The sequence below is a fragment of the Copadichromis virginalis genome, linkage group LG3 (genome assembly GCF_057382275.1).
Source record: "Copadichromis virginalis isolate Kocher_CV1m ecotype Utaka linkage group LG3, C_Virginalis_male_GT1.1, whole genome shotgun sequence".
NCBI classification, from domain to species: Eukaryota; Metazoa; Chordata; class Actinopteri; order Cichliformes; family Cichlidae; genus Copadichromis; species Copadichromis virginalis.
Window position 1 is genome coordinate 64577465 of NC_140620.1, and position 24174 is coordinate 64601638.

The 24174-nt window shown below is 41.5% G+C and overlaps 2 protein-coding genes and 1 long non-coding RNA gene across 3 annotated transcripts in view; all 3 read left to right on the top strand.

Annotated features, from left to right (window-relative positions):
• Nucleotides 1–433, top strand: part of LOC146716611 (protein NLRC3-like) — a 200365-nt gene extending 199932 nt beyond the window's left edge. The window contains exon 9 of the mRNA XM_085452520.1: nt 238–433. Coding sequence (XP_085308646.1) covers nt 238–433 — 196 coding nt within the window. The remainder of the gene's footprint in view (nt 1–237) is intronic.
• Nucleotides 1–24174, top strand: part of LOC146716618 (uncharacterized) — a 117479-nt gene that overhangs the window by 49998 nt on the left and 43307 nt on the right. The window lies entirely within an intron of this gene.
• Nucleotides 3625–7183, top strand: LOC146716619 (ribonuclease inhibitor-like). The gene is made up of 2 exons (XM_085452510.1): nt 3625–3797; nt 6988–7183. The coding sequence occupies exons 1-2, from the start codon at nt 3625–3627 to the stop codon at nt 7181–7183; spliced, it is 369 nt and encodes a 122-aa protein (XP_085308636.1).

Sequence of the window (24174 nt, forward strand, 5' to 3'; positions counted from 1 at the left end):
ACAAAAGGGGAACAAAGGTGTTTAAGTTCACCTAGGATGATGTGTTTTAATTTTCACATGGTCTTGCTTGAATTTGACCCTGACAAAGGCGTATGAACTCTGTCAGCTGTTTGGAGTTTCCATTTTCTAAACTTCTACATTCTGAACCTTCTTCAGCTCTGAACAGATGATGAAACACTGAATGATTTCAAGCTCACACTTTGTCTAATAAACTTACATCTTTCATTCTTTATACAGATTGATGGACTGTGGTTTGTCAGAGATCAGCTGTGATTATCTGGCAGCAGCACTGAAGTCCAACCCCTCCCATCTGAGACAGCTGGACCTGAGCTCCAACTACAAGCTGCAGGATTCAGGAGTGAAGCATCTGTGTGGTTTCCTGGAGAGTCCAGGATGTGGACTTGAAACTCTGAGGTCAGTCAGCATGTTTTAGTTGTGCTGAGATGAATATGATGTGAAAGTTGTGCTGACACTAAACTGCAGACATCAGGCTGATATTATACTGATCCACACTGAGGATCTTCATGGTAAAGTCTGTTTTCTTCTTCTCTGGTTTAGTCCATTGACTGCAGCAGAACAATGTTCACATTTCAAACAGTGAGACTCAACGTATGGCCCGCGGCCCACACGCGGCCTGCCCACCTTCCTGATTCAGAGAGAGGGGACCCTGATTAACTGTGTAGTGTTCTTCCTCACAGTTCTAAGTATCAGACACAACAATGAATAATCCACAGCTGACTGTCTTTAGCAGGTCAAAGGTCACGGCACACAGCAGACAGTGGGAAATATTATAATTCTGATCATTTATCAGCACATATCCATATGTATAAAAACAAAGCTGACACTGTGAGACTTGATCAGAGGTGTGATCATCACAGCAGAGGCCTTTGTGTCAAAGTCACTGAGGATCAAACAGAAACACATGAAGCAGATTTTCCTGTTCTGGCTTTTTATAGCAGATAACCTTCAAAATATTCTGCAGTCCATCAAAAACTGAAGCAAACCATGAATCAACATGTGAACATGAGCTGATGCTGCTGAAGTGAAGCAAAGTTACAGAGGTTTGATTACAGACACAGCTGAGAGTTTGTAATCTGTCATCATTTTAAAAGGTTTACATTTCTTCAGTATATCCACATTTGCAGCTGGTACCTCAACCTCCACTTGTCCAACACAACTGCTGTCCACTGCCTCCATGACATTGTGATTTTGCTGTTGGTCTTCTGTCAGATCTTCATCAATCACTTCTGCACGGGGCACACCTTCAGACTCTGCAGCTGCATAACGAAAGCCTGTAAGATAAAATTAGACATAAGGTAAATGTACACCAATATTCCAATGACAGGTGTGTGATTCATCTGGAAGTTATGTGCGGATTAGTGTACAGTGATAGCAATTTAGTATGTTTTTAGAGGGGGGGGGGGGGGGGGGGGGGTGGTTGTTTACCTCCGATGGGTGCTCTTTTTCGCTTCCGTTGCGTACGCCTTGAGTGCCGGTCCGAGTCTGATACAGGTATGTCGTCATGCCCCATGTGCAGTGTTGGTTCCCAGTCTGGATTTGTTACATCCATTTCATATGCTGGTTTGCCTGCAATAATGCCAAATCATAAGCTACTCAGTCGACATGATGTGGTTCTGCAGCATCACACATTAGCATGTTTTATCTCATTATCTATGACCTCAGCACATTGAAAATCACACTAAAAGCCTTTCAAGAGTGATATGAATTAATTTAGAACTCACCGGAAAGAAAATGCCGTGAGCAAACCAACAAAAAGCTGGGGATTGCAGAGAACTCGATATCCGCTCGTCTCACCGCTGCAATCCAAGCCTGACGTCTTTGTTTAGTAATATCGGATACATGGGATCCCTCACGTTGCCTCCAGGATGGAAAACGATGAAAAGAGAGCCCGTTATCCAGCTTCTTGCCTTCACGATCGTGTGATCTAACGTTGCAACCGACAACACAACACGTACGATCCATAGCTGAAATGGTATCCTTTGGCTGGCCTACTGTCATGGCGGAAGGGGGCGTGGCCCATCTCCCGTGACATCACGCTCCAAAGCCCTATAGGTGGGAAAATGTACCATGTCGACCAATCAAAAATGATATGGAAACATGACATTTGGTTGTTTAGCAAAAGAGGGAAGTTTTAGGAGTGACCGGCAAGAGAGAGCGAGTGAGCGAAAGAGAGAGAGAGTTTTGATACGTGAGAGATTTGTGACGTTTACCGTGTTTGGTCTCAAGTTAGTTTGTTGTCTTGTGTATTTAGTGTGTAGCTGTTGTTTTGTTTTGTGTGTCAGTTCTACTAGTGATCGTCACAGTTGCTGCCTTAAAGCCAACAAAGGCAGATTGCAGTGTAAACGCTGAGTGACACACCTGCTGTCAGACCTGCAGGTTTATCCCTGTGCTGTTCTCATATGTGTTAGAGTGACACAAACTATTGTTTGACACCTGATTGTTCTGTAAATAGTTTGAAATGATTATATGAAAAACGTCTGAGCCTTGGCTGCATTTTTTGGTAAATAGTACCATATAACTTTGTTGTTTGCAAAACGTGTGCGTATTTTTAAAAATGTACAATCTCTATTTGCATTTCAAGTTATGAAGATGATTCGTTAAACATGTGTGTGGTTTTTACCGTGAAAATATCACTTTCTACTTGTATTTTAAATTTTGTCTGAATTTAGATAAATTGTGCTGATACAGTTGGTCAAAATGAGAAAATAACAGATTGGCAAGATAAACTGTTTTTAAAGGTAAAATATAGAGGCCACATCAAAAGTAGTCAAGAAGGGTTAAAGGCTAAAAGCAAAGTTGTCACCAAGTACTGTTTATATTTGTGTGTATTGCTGCAGCTTTTTTGAGTATTAATTTGGTGCCTTTGTGTGAAATAATGGTATTGTGAGTGATCCATATAGTCACAAAGAATAGCCACTTGTTTCTGTGCTACCAAAGTTCCCCGGCTTTCATTCAAAATGTCTTTATCGTCAGCACCTGCACATTAAACTACTTAAACATTATAAATGTCTTCAAGCTCACACTGAGGCCTGTGGGGTACTATCAGCCACTGAGACAGTACACACATTTATATGTGTTTGTATATGAATATTTCATACTTTAAGACTGCCTGTTTATTTAAGGGAGATGAACAAAATACATTGGAATTGTACAAAATAATATCATGGATGATAAATTAAATAGATTTTAAGTAGATGCTTGTGCATTCTTAAAGTCTTATATGTTGAACTGAACTATGTGATCTGTTCAAAGCCTTAATCTTAATTTGAAGTGAAATGTGCATTTTGAGTTTATACACTATGTATATAAGGCGACCGTTTCCTTTTGCAGTATTTTTGTGTGGTGTACTTTTCTATGTCTTAACAAAAGGGGAACAAAGGTGTTTAAGTTCACCTAGGATGATGTGTTTTAATTTTCACATGGTCTTGCTTGAATTTGACCCTGACAAAGGCGTATGAACTCTGTCAGCTGTTTGGAGTTTCCATTTTCTAAACTTCTACATTCTGAACCTTCTTCAGCTCTGAACAGATGATGAAACACTGAATGATTTCAAGCTCACACTTTGTCTAATAAACTTACATCTTTCATTCTTTATACAGATTGATGGACTGTGGTTTGTCAGAGATCAGCTGTGATTATCTGGCAGCAGCACTGAAGTCCAACCCCTCCCATCTGAGAGAGCTGGACCTGAGCTCCAACAACAAGCTGCAGGATTCAGGAGTGAAGCATCTGTGTGGTTTCCTGGAGAGTCCAGGATGTGGACTTGAAACTCTGGGGTCAGTCAGCATGTTTTAGTTGTGCTGAGATGAATATGATGTGAAAGTTGTGCTGACACTAAACTGCAGACATCAGGCTGATATTATACTGATCCACACTGAGGATCTTCATGGTAAAGTCTGTTTTCTTCTTCTCTGATTTAGTCCATTGACTGCAGCAGAACAATGTTCACATTTCAAACAGTGAGACTCAACGTATGGCCCGCGGCCCACACGCGGCCTGCCCACCTTCCCTGATTCAGAGAGAGGGGACCCTGATTAACTGTGTAGTGTTCTTCCTCACAGTTCTAAGTATCAGACACAACAATGAATAATCCACAGCTGACTGTCTTTAGCAGGTCAAAGGTCACGGCACACAGCAGACAGTGGGAAATATTATAACTCTGATCATTTATCAGCACATATCCATATGTATAAAAACAAAGCTGACACTGTGAGACTTGATCAGAGGTGTGATCATCACAGCAGAGGCCTTTGTGTCAAAGTCACTGAGGATCAAACAGAAACACATGAAGCAGATTTTCCTGTTCTGGCTTTTTATAGCAGATAACCTTCAAAATATTCTGCAGTCCATCAAAAACTGAAGCAAACCATGAATCAACATGTGAACATGAGCTGATGCTGCTGAAGGGAAGCAAAGTTACAGAGGTTTGATTACAGACACAGCTGAGAGTTTGTAATCTGTCATCATTTTAAAAGGTTTACATTTCTTCAGTATATCCACATTTGCAGCTGGTACCTCAACCTCCACTTGTCCAACACAACTGCTGTCCACTGCCTCCATGACATTGTGATTTTGCTGTTGGTCTTCTGTCAGATCTTCATCAATCACTTCTGCACGGGGCACACCTTCAGACTCTGCAGCTGCATAACGAAAGCCTGTAAGATAAAATTAGACATAAGGTAAATGTACACCAATATTCCAATGACAGGTGTGTGATTCATCTGGAAGTTATGTGCGGATTAGTGTACAGTGATAGCAATTTAGTATGTTTTTAGAGGGGGTGGTTGTTTACCTCCGATGGGTGCTCTTTTTCGCTTCCGTTGCGTACGCCTTGAGTGCCGGTCCGAGTCTGATACAGGTATGTCGTCATGCCCCATGTGCAGTGTTGGTGCCCAGTCTGGATTTGTTACATCCATTTCATATGCTGGTTTGCCTGCAATAATGCCAAATCATAAGCTACTCAGTCGACATGATGTGGTTCTGCAGCATCACACATTAGCATGTTTTATCTCATTATCTATGACCTCAGCACGTTGAAAATCACACTAAAAGCCTTTCAAGAGTGATATGAATTAATTTAGAACTCACCGGAAAGAAAATGCTGTGAGCAAACCAACAAAAAGCTGGGGATTGCAGAGAACTCGATATCCCCTCGTCTCACCGCTGCAATCCAAGCCTGATGTCTTTGTTTAGTCATATCGGATACATGGGATCCCTCACGTTGCCTCCAGGATGGAAAACGATGAAAAGAGAGCCCGTTATCCAGCTTCTTGCCTTCACGATCGTGTGATCTAACGTTGCAACCGACAACACAACACGTACGATCCATAGCTGAAATGGTATCCTTTGGCTGGCCTACTGTCATGGCGGAAGGGGGCATGGCCCATCTCCCGTGACATCACGCTCCAAAGCCCTATAGGTGGGAAAATGTACCATGTCGACCAATCAAAAATGATATGGAAACATGACATTTGGTTGTTTAGCAAAAGGGGGAAGTTTTAGGAGTGACCGGCAAGAGAGAGCGAGTGAGCGAAAGAGAGAGAGAGTTTTGATACGTGAGAGATTTGTGACGTTTACCGTGTTTGGTCTCAAGTTAGTTTGTTGTCTTGTGTATTTAGTGTGTAGCTGTTGTTTTGTTTTGTGTGTCAGTTCTACTAGTGATCGTCACAGTTGCTGCCTTAAAGCCAACAAAGGCAGATTGCAGTGTAAACGCTGAGTGACACACCTGCTGTCAGACCTGCAGGTTTATCCCTGTGCTGTTCTCATATGTGTTAGAGTGACACAAACTATTGTTTGACACCTGATTGTTCTGTAAATAGTTTGAAATGATTATATGAAAAACGTCTGCGCCTTGGCTGCATTTTTTGGTAAATAGTACCATATAACTTTGTTGTTTGCAAAACGTGTGCGTATTTTTAAAAATGTACAATCTCTATTTGCATTTCAAGTTATGAAGATGATTCGTTAAACATGTGTGTGGTTTTTACAGTCAAAATATCACTTTCTACTTGTATTTTAAATTTTGTCTGAATTTAGATAAATTGTGCTGATACAGTTGGTCAAAATGAGAAAATAACAGATTGGCAAGATAAACTGTTTTTAAAGGTAAAATATAGAGGCCACATCAAAAGTAGTCAAAAAGGGTTAAAGGCTAAAAGCAAAGTTGTCACCAAGTACTGTTTATATTTGTGTGTATTGCTGCAGCTTTTTTGAGTATTAATTTGGTGCCTTTGTGTGAAATAATGGTATTGTGAGTGATCCATATAGTCACAAAGAATAGCCACTTGTTTCTGTGCTACCAAAGTTCCCCGGCTTTCATTCAAAATGTGTTTATCGTCAGCACCTGCACATTAAACTACTTAAACATTATAAATGTCTTCAAGCTCACACTGAGGCCTGTGGGGTACTATCAGCCACTGAGACAGTACACACATTTATATGTGTTTGTATATGAATATTTCATACTTTAAGACTGCCTGTTTATTTAAGGGAGATGAACAAAATACATTGGAATTGTACAAAATAATATCATGGATGATAAATTAAATAGATTTTAAGTAGATGCTTGTGCATTCTTAAAGTCTTATATGTTGAACTGAACTATGTGATCTGTTCAAAGCCTTAATCTTAATTTGAAGTGAAATGTGCATTTTGAGTTTATACACTATGTATATAAGGCGACCGTTTCCTTTTGCAGTATTTTTGTGTGGTGTACTTTTCTATGTCTTAACAAAAGGGGAACAAAGGTGTTTAAGTTCACCTAGGATGATGTGTTTTAATTTTCACATGGTCTTGCTTGAATTTGACCCTGACAAAGGCGTATGAACTCTGTCAGCTGTTTGGAGTTTCCATTTTCTAAACTTCTACATTCTGAACCTTCTTCAGCTCTGAACAGATGATGAAACACTGAATGATTTCAAGCTCACACTTTGTCTAATAAACTTACATCTTTCATTCTTTATACAGATTGAGTCTCTGTGGTTTGTCAGAGATCAGCTGTGATTATCTGGCAGCAGCACTGAAGTCCAACCCCTCCCATCTGAGACAGCTGGACCTGAGCAGGAACAACAAGCTGCAGGATTCAGGAGTGAAGCATCTGTGTGGTTTCCTGGAGAGTCCAGGATGTGGACTTGAAACTCTGGGGTCAGTCAGCATGTTTTAGTTGTGCTGAGATGAATATGATGTGAAAGTTGTGCTGACACTAAACTGCAGACATCAGGCTGATATTATACTGATCCACACTGAGGATCTTCATGGTAAAGTCTGTTTTCTTCTTCTCTGGTTTAGTCCATTGACTGCAGCAGAACAATGTTCACATTTCAAACCTTCAAAGAAGAAGAAAAATCCTCCACTGGATAATTCACTGTGAAACTCTCCAACTCTTCATTCCACCTTAAAGTCTGTCTGACACTGAAATCCAAAGCAAAATGTGCGTTTGCTTTACAGACAGCAGTCCAACACAAACATACACACATCATCCAAAACACAGTCCAACATCCAAATCTCCTCCACTGCCAGCATGAATGATGGGAAAGAGAAGGAGGAACACTCTGACATTCAGGGTTAGAATGAGTTTCATGAAGCAGACTGTGAAGATCAAAGCTGCATTAGAAAGCTTACATGAATGAATGAGTGGACAGAAGTGGACAGAGATCATCTGAAGCACTTCAAAGGCTTTAAATCAGCACATTTCTCTTTATTCTTTATCAACTCTGTTAGTTTCTCTCAGTTTTCTGTGGAATGAAGCTAACAGCAGGCTAATAAGATGCTGACCAATAGGTTTCTATTAAAGGTTGTAATTTGTATATGAAAAAGTGCTTTGGCTCAGCAGGGATCAGCTTACAGGTAGAATACAGCTGCTGGATGGGATTAGCATGTCATAGCTATCTACCAAACTGCTAACTGGGGGATTTCAGGCCTTCTATGGATCATTTTTGCTAACTGTTTATTCAGCTTAGGCTCACAGGGCTGCAGCCTGTGCCCTAGCTGTCATAGGGCAAGAGGCGTGGTCCACCTGCACAGGTGAGCAGTCCATCACAGGGCCAACAGAGAGAGACAGAGAAGCACTCTCTCACATCCACACCTACAGCCAATTTAGAAGCACCAATGAACCTAAGCAGCATTTCATTGGACTGTGGGAGAACATCCACCCTCCACAGAAAGGCCAACAAGCTTCAACCTACAACCTTCTTGCTTTAAGGCACTAGTGCGAACCACTTTTCCCCATTTCAGCCCAAATCCTGCATCTTCCTGTTTCTGACTCCAGGCCAGCTCCACTAACACTTTCTCATCAGACACTGCCACCTAGTGGAGGAAGTCTTAGTTCCATTTGAAGCTTCAGATTACAGTTAGTTCCTTTACAAAGAGGTGGAGGTGGTGGGGCCACAGCACCATCATCACTGAGTGCCATAGGACACTTAACCTTTGTTTCCATATGCTGGGAACTTCCTGTTGTTCCAAGGAGGACTGGAAAATGTGTGAAAATCTCCCAGTCAGTTCCTCACAGCACACTTCAATCATTTCCCTCCCACAGCATCAGGACCAGGGCTTTTTCTCTCTTTGGTCCCACTAAGAGATTTCCACACAAACACCTCATCAGTGGGACTCTCAGAGCTACCAGCCCTTTGCTACAATCACAAAGCTCTTCATTGAAATCAATGATATCAAAGCTGGAATCAAATGAGTCCAAGTCTTCTGCTGATTCAGCATCACATTCATCTTTGCTCCTTGTTCTGCATCCCCACCATGGACTTCATTCCTTTCCAAGCCAGCCTTGAGTGTCCTTTATTCAGCTCATCCTCTGCTTTACTTTTACACCTGATTTTAGCTGCTTTATCTCTCTTTCAACAAGTTTCTGTGCCTCCATCTTTTTCTTCTCTCCCTCATAACAAGACAGCTTCTTCTGCCTGAGAACATGTTGGAGTGATTTACTAATCCAGGGCTGCTTATTGGGGAAAATACTTCCTGTTTCCAAAGTAATCCCCATTTTTCCCAGAAATAAATGTAAGTAGAAATCGATGATCTACGTGAGAACATGAGCCTTTAAAAAGTCCCAGTGGGTGCAGTCAAAGCAGTCCCTCAGTCCCAGTATATAGTCTTTGGTCCAGACTGGAACAAGTGTGTGCCCAGTTTGAACTCTCTTCAGTCCTGTGACCTGACAGACCCAGAGGGGCCATCACATCACATTTAGAAGCTCCCCTAATGGAGCCACAACACATGTCCAATACTTAGTCTGTCTTGTTGGACCAACTGGAAGAAATGATTCAAGGACTTAGTCACAGAAAAGAGATTCAAATCTCCAAAATCCAACTGGCTGCATCAGGACATATAGTCTGAAACTCTGCACAGTTTCCTGTTTGAAGCTGCTTCCTGTTGGCTTCAGCTGTTTGGAGTTTCCATTTTCTAAACTTCTACATTCTGAACCTTCTTCAGCTCTGAACAGATGATGAAACACGGAATGATTTCAAGCTCACACTTTGTCTAATAAACTTACATCTTTCATTCTTTATACAGATTGTGGAACTGTGATTTGTCAGAGATCAGCTGTGATTATCTGGCAGCAGCACTGAAGTCCAACCCCTCCCATCTGAGAGAGCTGGAGCTGCAAGGAAACTACCTGAAGTATCCAGATGTGAAGCAGCTGTCTGATCTTCAGCAGAGTCCAGACTACAGACTGGAGACTCTGTGGTCAGTAGAGTGATGGAGTGAGTGGGTGGTGCTGTCAGCAGTATTGTACTAAACACAGTCAGTATGAAACAAAGATCCAGTGTTTCCTGTAAAGCTGCAGCTTCTCAGTGAAGCTGTGAGAGGAGAACGGTGACAGGCTTCAGGATTGGACACAAACACTTCCTGTTTCTCACCTTTATGGTCACCATGGTAACGGCTGACACGCTCTGATCAAACGCTGTCAACAGCCAATCAGCTCTCTGAACAAAGCAGCACGCAGACCAATGACTGCATTCGTTTCCAAGTTTAAAGCAGTGAAGAACACAGTCTGTAGGTGAGGAAGAATTTAGTGAGAGCAGATGTTTGGATGGAATTCCTCCAGTTAACAGCTGGAACCGTCCATCTGGATTGTTGGGCTTGTTGTTGGGGTTCCTACAGAGCTCAGAGTGGACACACCAAGGTTCTTCTAATGAATGAAAGTCCAAACTCAAACTAGGAGGGAAAAACATTTTCATCAACTTCAATAAAAATCCAAAGATTAGAAAAAGTGAAGCAACAATGAGTCCTAGTACAGTCCCAGCACTGAAGTCCCTGCTGCTCTTTATACTGGATGTGCTGCATCACTGACTGACAGCTGATGAAGAGTCTCTGGAAACACTCGTTTATCTCCTCTGCTCTTCCTTCTTCTCTCTGCAGGTGGAGGCTATGATGGTAAACAGGACGGTGTGTGTGCTGAGAGAGGAGGAGCTGTGTCCTGATGATCCAGAGAGGTTGAAGCAGCAGCAGCTTGTGTGTAGAGACGCTCTGACTGGGCCATGTTACTGGGAGGTGGAGAGGAGAGCTTCATCCAGCAGTGACTGACAGAGGAATGAGAAGAAGTGCAGATGACTGTCAGTGCTGCAGAGTGAACTGCTCTGAGAACAGCTCCACTGTCAGACACAATGTAGAGTCCAGCATCATCCCTGTGTGTCCCTCTGGATCTGACAGAGGATCATCAGTGTATCTGGACTGCTCTGCTGCTGCTCTGTCCTTCTACAGTCTCTGCACAGTCTCTGTCTGACTCTGGCTTCAGACCCTCCTGGATCAAACTCACCTGGAAAGACTTTCAAACATCACTCAATAGATTTGAATACAGAATATATTTGATATATACTGTAGATGTACTGTAGAGTTGCAGTTTGTCACTTGTAAATACAGTCTGTGAGCAGCTGTGAGCTGAAAGATCTTTCTAGAAACACGAAATGTTTTCACTCTTCTGTTGCTTTTTCATATATTTCCACAACATTAATATTGATCCCACCTGTCTCACCTGTTTCATGCTTTTATACATAATAACAGGACACGTGTGATCTGAGCGCTGCTGTGGTTGCTGTGCTGCACGTCTTCATTTAGATAACAGAGACATCTAGTGGTTCAGAGGGAGAACTGCAGGAGGTGGAGCTGTGTTTTAGCATGGAAAACTTTTTATCTTTTAGGCGCAGATACAAATATGACAAGTATCAGTGTGAGATACAAAAGGTCACATCAGTCAGCAGAGGGAACAGTGATCACACAGCAATGTAAGAATAGAAACATAACAGTGAATCTGGACATGTATACAGATGGAAGCAAACAAACAGGATGTAACACTACATTAAAGCCACAAATGTGAAGAAAACAAACACAAAGGAAAATATATTTGATCTCAGGAATCCAAATCAGATGCTTTAGAGCAGGGGTCGGCAACCCTGGGCACGCGTGTCACAGCTGCCACGTGAAGGGTTAACTGATGGCACGACCATAGCTGGACTGGCCATCGGGCATACTGATGGTGATTTTTCATTTTTATGGGCCGATGATGTTTTTTTATTTTTTTGTAACGGTATAAACAATGAAAGATGGCGGATTGGCCGGATGCTGGTCGATGTGTAAAAATAAGTCAGTTGTTTGGTGGTGGCTATGGCGGAGCTTCCACAGAGGCAGCAGGTGGATGAGGGAAAGGGGAGGCAGGAGGAGCAGAGACCCGAGGCGGCTGCCGGTCCGAGTGTCAGGTGAACTGAACTTCAGGTAAGAAGTTATGACCTGCAGTCTGTCTGGGTCAGATATAAACCAAGTTTAGGTGCAGTTTATTTTCCTTGTGCTGACTTTTTACAGTCAGTTATAATAACTCCCACTCAAAGGAGACCAGAGATCACATTAACATGTGTGTCTCTGTAGTAACAAACATGCCATATTGGCCCAGTTTATTTTTCTTATCATTGTTGTGAGGAGACCATAAATAGCATTTGTATTTTCTGTTGTACAGTTCATTTGCTGTTATGGATAAAAAGTCTTTCTTTGTTTCAAAATAGCTGATAAATATTCGCTGATAGCTGCAAACATCTGCGCACAGATATAATCCTATGAAGTGGTTCTATATAGTGTGTAATTTATTGCTAATGCAATCATATGGCACATTGACTTCTGAGGAAATGTTAGATGCACTCATCATCAGAAAGGTGTCCGACCTAAACCAGGGGGTTTAGAGCATCATAGAGTTTTTGTGGTTTGTTTTCTTTAAGTCATTTCACAGATTTTCTCCATAATTTCAATTCCTTGAATAAAACAACAAACTTAGGGGATGATTTTGTAATCCGACTTTATGTATGAAAGATTTGACTAAACGTAAAACAATCTTCCAACTCAGTCGTCATTCTTATCTTGTGAAATCAAACCAAACGTTCTGTTGTCTCTAAATCAGGGATTGATGAAATCTTTGGTTGCATCCATTTATGAACATGTTCTCATTCATATTAAATCGTAGTCTAAGTCCTTCTTTAGAGGGATAAATGTCATTCATTGTCTTCAAATGTGTTTCTGTTGTTTTGGGGGGAAGTTTGAAGTCCATTGTTCAAAGTCTGTTAATGAAACTTTATGAAGTTTATGTAGGATGTTTTTCCTATTTTGTATTTGTTTGAATTATGATGTATTTCTGACTCTTGCTGCCATGATGCCAGGTCTCTCTTGAAAACAACATTTTTAATCTCAATTAAATTTTCACCTGGAGAAATAAAGGATGATAATAATAATTTTGTCTTCAGGGAATCATTTCTCTGTAAAACAGCTTCTTCTGAAACTCTTGTTACATTTCTTGTTTATTGTTTGCTGGTTTTAGAAAAATGTCATCGTCTCTGTGTGAACTTAAACTCTACATGTGGTGTCAGCTATAAACCAGCTCTAGAGTCTAATAACGATGCTTTTATTATTGTCTGGTATCCAACCTAACCCTGGGCCTCTGGCTGAATGTGAAACACCAGCAGATGTTAAAAACTGTCTGGGTTACACGTGCATCACGTCGTGTGCTTCCTAACATGGATATGATTGGAATCTGGGCCTGTTCAAGCGGTGCTGGTATCGTTGTTGTTTCTGAGACTTTCCAAATCTTTACTGGATAAAAACGTAGCAACTGATGGATTTAACATTTAGCTCTCAGACTGTCCCAGAAAAGGCGGAGGTCTGGAAGTTTATGTGAAGCTCTGTCTTGCTGCTCAAGTCTTGTTCTCTCCATCTGCACCTCAGCCATTTGAAATCTTGGCCTTAACTATTGATCTGTTTGGAAATCAGACTGTTGTTGGCTGCTATCAGCCTCCACCTGCTTCCCCCAGCACATCACCGTCTCTGGTTCAACTTTTATCTGAGCTGCATTTTAATGACGTCTTTCAGATGGATGATTTTCATTGGGACTGGCTTTCTTCTGTGTCTGATGATTTTAAGGCACGCTGCTTGTTTTTAAAACTGACTCAAATTATTTAAAGCCTCACACGCCTTGATCCTAAACACCCAGATAAATCTGCTCTTATTGACCTTTTTTAACTAATATGCTGCGTAAGTTTTCCACATCTGCAGTTTTTGCCAACGACCTGAGTGATCACTGCGTAGTTGGTGCTGTGAGAAACACTAAAATCTCACGCTCCGAGCCCGCATCAGTTTGAACTGGGGTCGTATTAAACAGGCTGACAATGTCAGTTTGGGAACATTTACAGGAGAGTTGTGTCTACTTTGTGGACAGACACGCCCCTTTTTGCCAGGTCAGGGTGAAAGGTCGGGACAGGCCTGGTTTGGTTCAGTACCGGCCGATCTCCTACATGAGAGAAACCAGGCCTGGGCAGGAAGTCTGGCTCTGATGCTGATTGGCTACGTTTTCATTAGCTGTGTAATCGGATTACTGCCTCCATCATCAAGATGTAACTATTTTTTACTTTAACGACTGACAGTCCAAACGACCGTAGGAGGTTTTGGCAAACTATAAAGTGTCTCTGCCAGCTGTGACTCCTCAGAGCTTCCTCCTCACTTAAATATCGACTCCACTCCTGTGTCAGACAAAACTGAAATGTTGCTTTAACAAACACTTTGTTGCTTCTTGCTCTTTGTTCAGCACAGTATCTGATGGTAAACCTCTTGCACACAACTCTGCTCGTAGTTCCTGCTTACTGATACCTTTTCCTTCACACCTGTCACAGTAGAAGAGGTTTGTAAGGCTTTGAATAGCCCCAACACCAGAAACTCGTCCTCACAATCGTTCTCCTTCCTTCTTGCACTTGGCTGCAAATATCATAGCTGAGCCAGTGTCTTATAGTTTTAATCTTTCTCTACAACAGAAGGCTTTACCACAGATGTGGAAGTGTGCCTCTGCACTCCCCCACTGAAAGCTGGTGATTCTTCAACAGTTAGTAATTACAGGCCAATTTCCAAACTCTGTGTCTTATCTAAGGTTCTTCAAAGGCTGGTAAATAATCAACTTCAAAGTTATCTGGATGAAAATAGGATTTTATCTCCCTTCCAGTCTGGTTTTAGGAAACTGCACAGTACTGGAACTGCTTCGATAAAAGTTCTCAAAGACGTCTATGAAGCGCTGGATGCAAAGAACTACTGTGCAGCTCTTTTTAATGATCTATCAAAGCCTTTGACACTGTTGACCACAACAAAAAATCTTCTGGCACAACTTCACCTACTTCCAGGTTGCGTGGAGAGGATGAGGATCTAACAGCACAGGAACTCCAGCAACACTCAGCAGCAGCTGCTCCCAGTCCCTTGGTTTATGAGCTGAGCTGCTGACCACAGCATTTTATGTCATAGATTACTGGAAATAGGCCTTTCAGACCGAGCAGCTGGCTGCTTCTCTAATGTTCTTTTGGACATCAGCAGTGCGTTCAGCTCAATGGTCTCTCTTCCAGCTTTTTAAATGTCACTAAACGAGTGCACAGGGTTCTGTCCTGGGCTACTTATGTCAACGGTGTGGCACAAAATCTAGATGCATCTGTTCATTTTATACCATCAACATAGTTTTCAAACCATTACAGCAGCTGTTGATAGTATTCAGTCTCAGCTGGCTCAGACTGGCTTTAAATGTAGAAAAGAACAAAGTCATGTTGTTCACAAACAGAAAGAGGGTCCGGCTTTATTTCCTTCTCCTGTATCTGCTCAAAGTATTTCTATTGAAACTGTGGCCTCGTACACATACCTCGGTATTGTGGTTGATGACAGTCGTTCCTATAAGCCACACATTGAACATCTAATAAAGACACTGAGGCTGAAGTTGGGCTTCTCTTCCAGGAACAGATCATGTTTCACAGGAAAAGCTTGTTGCTGCCACCTGTTTTTTTTACCTGCCCTGGATTACAGTGACATGATTTATATGAATGACTCTGCTCGCTCTCTTCATCTGTTGGATTTTGTCCATCATGGGGCATTAAGATTTATAACTGTCTGTAAACCTTTAACACACCACTGTACTCTGTGTTCTCTGGTTAACTGGTCCTCATTGGTCTCACACAGGATGGTCCATTAGTATCATTTTATCTATAAATCTGTTTCTGGGTTACTGCCTCCTATTCATCAGAGTACATGTCAGGCAAACAGTTTAGTCACAGCCTGCAGTCTCAGGACATCATTACATCCACTGTTCCATCAGTTCATCCAGAGCTTGGGAAGAAGGCGTTCTCCTTTTCTGCTCCGTCTTCATGGAAAACATAACCGAAGGATTTAAGGCTCTCCGTTGATTTCACTTGCAGACTTCAAAAGACGTACACATGTTTTTGTGAAACCATCTCTGGGAACTTGTTCTCGTTTTTAATGTGACTGAGTACATTACACAAACTTTTCTCTTATTGTTGTAATTTTAATATGTGTGTCTGGAACAGGTCTCTCTTGTAAATGAGACACCGAGTCTCAATGAGCCGACCTGTATAAATAAAGCTTCAATTACAAAGTCCTTTGTATAAAAGCTCCTTCAGCTGCCAGTGGGACGTGCTGTGGCTCTATCGGTTGCAGAGCCTTTATATTGTTAGTTAGAAACTACAAATATAATGGCTCACTGTATTTCAGAATCAGAGAAACTTTATTAATCCAGGAGGGAAACTGAGTTGTCATAGCAGCAAATATACAAGAAACAACAAGCACTCATATAAAGTGAGTGTAGAAACAGAGTTATGATAAATAAATATTCAGATAAATAATATCAATATATAATATAAATAATCTATAATCCAGTTTTGAGTTCCCTCCCCAGACGCCTTAACGCCCACTCACATCCTGGGCCATCTGACCTCAGGAAATCACATGATAGGGTGGGGCCAGGTTTCACAATGAGCTCACCCGAAACCCTGGCTGATTAGGACCCCCACCCGCTTTCACACCTTGGCTCATGTGATTACGTAGAGGATCATCAGGGGGTCCTTTGTCCCTCTTTGGGGGGAAACTCCCACTGGGTTTAAATCTGGGACTCCCCACCAACTGACCCTTAGAACTGAAGAAGCTTCTCAGATGAGAGGTGAAACGTCTTCAAGCAACTCAAAGAAGTCCAGACGCTTTTCTTTGCAAGCTCCTTAGTCTACAATGACCTGGATGACTGAGAACCGTCACAGACAACTCAGTCCCATATTTTAGGTTATTCTGAATAAATCGTTCATGCCCTCTCTTTGGAAAGAAGCTGTTGTGGTTCCTGGTCCTAAATCTAGTCGTCCAAAAGTTCTAAACGACTTCAGGCCTGCTGCCCTCACCTCAGTCTTTGAACAAATCATCAGAAATGTGATTATGGAAGACACTAAACTTCAGCTTGATTCAATGCAGATTGCACATGAGCCCAATAGAGGAGTGGAGGACGTGCTTTTGATTCTACTTCACCTGATTGTCAAACATGTAGAGAGTAAAGGACTTCAGTTCATCGATTTCTCTGCTGCTTTCAATAACACAGCCCCAGATTTGAATCAAAAGACTTTTAGAACAGTTTGAAATCCGGACAAACCTGATCAAGTGCAGTCATATAAATATCTTGATGACAAATGCTATTATTTTTCTGTAAAGCAAATTGACCTAAAAGTAAAGTAACCTTGATATGTCAGGATGTAGATGTCCCACCCAACAACGTCACCCAGCCCTGAAACATCGGTACTGTTCAAGGCAGCATTGCTGTCCACACGTCCATCAGAGTGTTTCTTTGGACTTCATGGTGTTGCTGCTCCCAGTATTCTCTGAGACAACCTCTGAGGCCGTCACAGAGCAGCTGTATTTGTACTGACATTACATTACACACAGGTGCACTCTATTTAGTCATTAGCACTCATCAGGCAATGTCTATGGGCAACTGACTGCACTCAGACCAAAGGGGGCTGAATAATAATGCACATAACAATTCTCTTCACTCTGCTGACAAGAGATTCAACCCCCACTATGAGCACCTTCTAAAGAGCACCATTGAAAGTATCCTCACCAACTGCATCACTGTGTGGTATGACTCCTGCACTGGGTCCTGCAGGAAAAATATGACAACGGGTAGTGAGAGCAGTGGAGAGGATTGCAGGGTCCTCTCTTGCCTCCCTCCCCAGGAGATCTACTGTGCCTGCCTCATTCGAAAGGTCCTCTTCATTACAGGTGACTCCACTCATCTCTTCAACAGCGTCTTCAGTTTGCTGCCATCAGGAAGGATACTGAAGAGACCTTTTGACCTTTACATTTTCGTTAATATCTTTAAAACAGAAGCAGCAGAAACGAGAATTTTAGCAGCACAAACCAGCACAAGCGTAGCACAGTTGATTGACACCAGTTTTGTTTGATTTAATTAATGTGGGGGGGCTGGTTGACCTCTGGGGACCTCTAGAAATTTTCTTGAATATCTTTAAAATGATAGCAGCACAAACAAAAAATTTTACAGCACAAACGTAGCATAAACGTTTGATACCACTTTTGTTGGATTTGAAGAAGGTGGGGGGTCGCGGGAAAAACCAGCAAAAGAACTCGAGCAGCCGGGCTATGTAAAAGGTGTAGGGGGGCATGTTTGCGGTCACGTCCAGCGGGTGTGTGGGCTGTTTGAGTCATCTGTTACCAGGCAAACTCCAATGCAGCAGGCTGCTGAACACACACAGGCCTCCTGCATCCTCCTCTTCAGCTCTGCTTGCCCGATATCGTGACCTAAGCAGGGTCGGGCCTGGTCAGTACTTGGATGGGAGACCGCCTGGGAATACCAGGTGCTGTAAGCTTTTGCACTTCCACACACAAACTGCAGAGGGCGCTCCTGCTTGTGCTTAGAGGCATGAGAAGTTAACATTTATGGGTGATAAAATCCTTTTTCTATATTTTTAACATGAGAATATCAGTTTTCCATCTTGTGTTCCAGAGTAATCGGACAAAAGACAAACGTAGAACAAGGAAAAAAGAGGCCAAGTGTCTCACCTATAAAACCAAAATGACTGTTTTCTGAATAGTCTCACACAGATAAACATTTGCAGGGAATACCTTTTCCTTCAAAACAAACGTCACAGACTGTGTTTTTCTTTACTGATTGTATTTGAGTAGAAACTCAGATTAAAATGGCATCAGTGCTCATAAAATGATTTAACTGTAAAAGTAGGTGTAGTGGATCACTTTGCATAGATCTAGATAAAAGTGCAGTAAGCAAAGACTACAGTGGTCATTGAGCAGCTGTTCCTATAATGTGAATCTGGGATAAAGGCACAGATTATTTGTTTGCCTTTGTTTCCTGGTTCTTTCTTTCTTATCCAAATGGAAAAAGAGAGCATAAAAGTACTGTTTACAAGCAGCTTATCTATCTCATTGTGCCCACTATCATAAAATCTTGGTTGACTGAGCACTGAGCCATCTACCACTCGAAATTGAACCTGTGTGGGACAACAACAAAGTCCAGTATACTAAGTTTCAGTAATGTGCAGTTTTTTCTGTGGAAGATGTAAATCTAAATAGATGTCCTATTGTATGCATAATATACCACTGAACTTTATAAAACAACTTCTAAAAGCAAATTTCGATTTATTTTAGATTTTCTCAAATCCAAACAGTGCTAAAAGCATGCACACAGTCAAATATTTTTCATACGAGGTGCTGAAGGTTCTGCAATGTTCTGTCAGTGCGCCCCAGGGCAGCTGTGGCTACAATGTAGCTGCCATCACCAGTGTGTGAATGTGTGAATGATGTATCTGTGGCTTTTTGTCACACTTGGAAACCACGGTGTTGTGCAGCTATTTGCCTTGTTGCAGGGTTTTTAAAAAACTGCAGTTTTGATTGTAGTGAAAGACACCGTCTCATGACTCATTGAGTGCCGCGACTGACGAGCCAATCCGTGGCCTGCAGTCTGACGATGTCACATTTCCTGACTGCTTGGAACCCCGACTAAGTCGTCCTGTAGCCCACATCATAATGTTTCCATCTCTCTGCTTGACTGCGGGGATGCTATTTTTTGCATCACACTCCTATTTCAAAAGGTCAGTTAAAGCCACATAATTGGAATTTGGTTTCATCTCCCCACAGCACTTTCTCCAAAGTCTTCCCTGAATCATTTAGATGTTCACTGGCACTTGAGATGGGCCTACACTCTTTTCTTATTCATTCACACTTTCTCCTTTAAAATGTGTTTAACCTAGTAATATCAGTAGGATGTCATAGCAGATATAACACCGTCACCCTCCGTCATTGCTTTAATTGGAATGTTTCCGTTTCGTTTCCTTTTTTTTGTTGTCGCTCACAGTTCATGTGGTTTCTTTCTTTCTCTTGTCTTTCACTGCTGTGGTCACCTACTTCCCCACTCACCTACAAACAACACCCTCTATTTCTCCATATTTTCACAACACGATCACGCAAACACATCAGCTCAACGGCAGCACATTCACAACAGCCTCACAGCACGCACAGACTTGCAGGACACATAAGCAAGCCACGCTTGTTCATATTAGTGAATATTCACACACATAGTCAGACTTATGGAGTCTCTCACCACACTTCTTTTTCTCTTTCTATTTACAAACAAGGGATGTTTCCATATTCTCTCCACCTGTCTAAACGAAACACCCAGCATACATCATTAAACATACACGCACAATTAAGGGCATGCTGAGGTTTGTCACATGGAATGTAAATGGAGCTGGCACCAGAGGAAAGAGGTTAAAAATATTTAACCAGCTTAAAAAACTACAGGCAGATGTTGTTTTATTACAAGAAACTCACAAACCTGTCACAGGTTTAAATGAACTTAAAACACCTGAGTTTCCTAACGTGTTTGCAGCCGGTTATAATTCTAGACAACGGGGAGTAGCAATTTTAATACATAAAAATGTTAATTTTACAGTACTCGATACAGTTATAGATCCAGAGGGTAGATTTCTAATTATTAAACTATCAATATTGAACAAAAAACTATGTATTGTTAGTATATATGGTCCAAATGTTGATGAACCCTCATTCTTCCACGGTTTTTTTAGTGCACTCTCTGAACACCTTGATTGCACACTCATTCTTGGCGGTGACCTCAACCTTGGACTAAATGAAGAAATGGATAGGCTCAACACAACAGGAACTCAGCGTAATTGGCAGTCCACAAATATAATCAAACAGTATATGAACGACTTTGGTCTTTGCGATGCATGGCGCTCTCTTCACCCCACCAGTAAGGAATATACTTTTTTCTCGCATGTTCATCACTCTTACTCTCGTCTGGATTATTTTTTGGTCAGCAGCTCACTGCTGTGTGACATTTCAGACACTGAGATTCATCCTATAGCTGTCAGCGATCATGCTCCTGTATCTTTAACACTAATGCACAAGAATAATACTACGCCAAGTAAAAACTGGAGATTTAATATATCACTACTTAAAGATGAAGACTTTATTAAATACTTTAAAAAGGAATGGACTTCATATTTAGACTTTAATGACACTCCCGGAATATCTGCTTCTGTTCTATGGGAAGCAGGGAAAGCTGTGATGAGAGGTAAAATAATTTCTTTCTCATCACACAAAAAGAAAGAAGAAAACAAAAATATTCAGGAATTAGAAAAAAACATCAAATCACTAGAAGAAGCCTACGCGTGCGACCAAGATCAGGAAACATTGAACAAAATATGCAAAACAAAACTAGAATTAAATGAAATTATTAATAAAAAAACACAATTCCTTATACAAAGACTTCGCTTGCAGAATTTTGAACACGGTAACAAATCAGGTCGATTTCTAGCTAACCAGCTAAAAATAAATAAAGAAAAAACAACTATATGTGCTGCTAAAGATTTATCGGGGAACACAATATATGATCCTGGAAGAATAAACAACATTTTTAGGGATTTCTATGAAACTTTATACTCACCACAAATAAACCCATCTAAAAATGAAATTGATCTGTTTCTTGACAACGTAACTCTTCCAAAATTACTAGACAGTCAAGCAATGGAATTGGATTCGCCACTGACGCCAAGTGAACTCCAGGAAGCCCTGATAAGTATGCCCAATAATAAGGCTCCAGGTCCAGACGGCTTCCCTGCAGAATTCTACAAAGAATTCTGGACAATTTTGGCACCAGTATTCCACAGCATGTTGCAGGAAATCGAGGAAAAGGGCAGACTACCACCAAATATGAATTCTGCCAACATTAGTCTCCTGCTAAAACCAGGCAAAGACCCTTTATTTCCCTCAAGCTATCGTCCAATTTCTCTTTTAAATGTAGACCTTAAAATAATCTGCAAAGCTCTCTCAAAGAGATTAGAGAAAATGACCCCCCTCTTAATTCATCCTGACCAAACTGGTTTCATAAAAGGTCGGCACTCCTCAACAAACACTCGTAGATTACTTAATTTAATAGACTACTCATACGATAAAAACATTGAAGCCATAATATTATCTCTAGATGCAGAAAAAGCATTTGACAGAGTTAATTGGAAATTTTTATTCGCAACTTTACACAAATTTGGTTTTGGAAACTCTTTCATAAACTGGATAAGAATATTATACAATTCCCCAACGGCTCGTATCAGAACAAATGACCAGACATCCTCCAGCTTCTGTCTCCTGAGGGGCACCAGACAGGGATGCCCACTCTCCCCCTCACTTTTTGCAATTTTTATCGAACCTCTAGCAGCAGCATTTAGACAGGCTACAACAATTAAGGGCATAAAATGTAAGAACATAGAACATAAAATCAGTCTCTATGCGGATGATGTGTTGCTTTTTCTGCAAAACACACAAACCAACCTCTCTGAGGTAATTACTTTAATAAACTGGTTTTCAAGAGTTTCAGATTATTCAATTAACTGGCCAAAATCTACAGTTCTCCCCATTAACTGCTCCTTCCATAATTCTTCCTCTGCCCCACTGCAATCCGGAAATATTAAATATTTAGGTATTAATATCTCTCCTAAGCTTTCAGACTTAACTAAACTAAACCACATCCCACTTCTAAAGAAAGTAGAAGGCGATCTGACTAGATGGAAATCTTTACCCATATCACTCATGGGAAGGGTCGCCACTATAAAAATGATGATCTTGCCAAAAATAAATTACTTATTTTTGATGATCCCTAACAAACCATCACAAGATTGGTTCAGATCTCTGGATTCATATATTTCCAAATTCCTTTGGAAAGATAAACCCCCGCGTATTAGCTTAAAAACGCTACAAAGAACCAAGGATAGAGGAGGATTAGATCTGCCTAATTTTCACCAATACTTCTTAGCCAACAGGCTTCAGTTCATCTCAGAATGGTTAAAACATACCTTCTTAGTTGAGCCCTGGCTAGATGTTGAACAGGCACTATGCAAGGATCTAGAGATTTCAGACCTACCATTTATTAGCTCAAACATCAAAAGACATGAATGCTTTAAAAGTATCAACATCAGCTTTTCTCTAACAGCATGGTGGGAGTTTCTAAAAATAACGGAGTCTTCATTAATCCCATGCAAACGTACACCTATCTGGAATAACCCTGACATATTACAAAACAATAATATGATTAATTTCCCAGAATGGAGTTGTAAAGGAATTAAATACTTAGAACATATATTAGAGGGAACAGAATTTATTCCATTTGACAGACTAGTTGAACAATATGGGATCAACAAGACAAGGTTTTTAGAATATCAACAAATTAAATCCATAGTAAAAAAGAAATTTAACCTCAGTCAAGTTGAATTACAAACACCACTAAGTGCGGCACATTTTCTTACTCTTAAATCCCCCAAATTATTATCTAAAATATACAGAACACTTTCTAAATTAGATGAATCAATATCCCTTCCTACTGCAAAGTGGGAAGCAGATTTATCAGTCAACCTAGACCAAAACTTCTGGTCTCAGATTTGCTTAAAAACTTTTAAATTAATTAAAAATCCCAGTCTGCAATTAATACAATACAAAATACTTCATAGAGTGCACTATACAGGTCATCGGATGTTCAAGATGGGCTTTACATCTTCCAACAACTGCTCACACTGTCAAGGCAATACACCAGACAATTACATCCACGCTCTTTGGTTCTGTCCACCAGTGCAAAAGTTTTGGCGCGAGATATGTGAAGACTTATCAAAATGTCTGAAATGTAACATTCCAACCTCCCCCTTAGTGTGTTTGTTGGGCAGCTTAGATAATGTCACTTCAGAAAAGAATATAGCCCATATGATCTTCACTGCCCTATGCATAGCCAAGAAAACAGTCCTCATGAACTGGAAAAATAAAAATAATCTTAATTCTAACCAATATAGAAATTATCTATTAGATTACATTAGTCTTGACACAGCCTCTGCCACCACATTAGATCAATTGCTCTGGGCCCCTTTTATCAGCTCCATCACCTAGTGGGGGTGGGGGGTCATAGTTTGGTCCCGCCTTCACTGTTGTGATTGGTGAGGGGGTAGGGACAGGCTTAGGGCGTCGGGGGGTTCCCCGGAGGCATCTTCCTTGGGGGGCTCAACCCGGGGTAGCGGTCACGTCCGGTTGAGGGCTCTGTTGGCTCTCAGGTGACTGTTTCCTCGCGGCTGCGTGCAGCGGGGCTAGGGGAGGGTCTGTGCTGACGGACGCGGGTTACTGACCTGGCAACCTGGCTGCCCCAGGGTGGGTCCGGGATGGGCGTGAGGTTCTGGGGGCGCTCCGTCTCTGGGCTGGGGCCCGGGCCGGGCCTCGGGGGCTCGGGTCCTGGTTGGTGTGTTGCCGGGGTTGTGGGCGGGTGGGTGCATGGGGGCCCGGCCCTGGAGCAGGGTG

Coding starts and splice junctions, on each gene's coding strand:
- LOC146716619 (XM_085452510.1), top strand. CDS start 3,625: ATGGACTGTGGTTTGTCAGAGATCAGCTGTGATTATCTGGCAGCAGCA. Junction 3,798..6,987: donor TGTGGACTTGAAACTCTGGG/GTCAGTCAGCAT, acceptor TTCTTTATACAG/ATTGAGTCTCTGTGGTTTGT.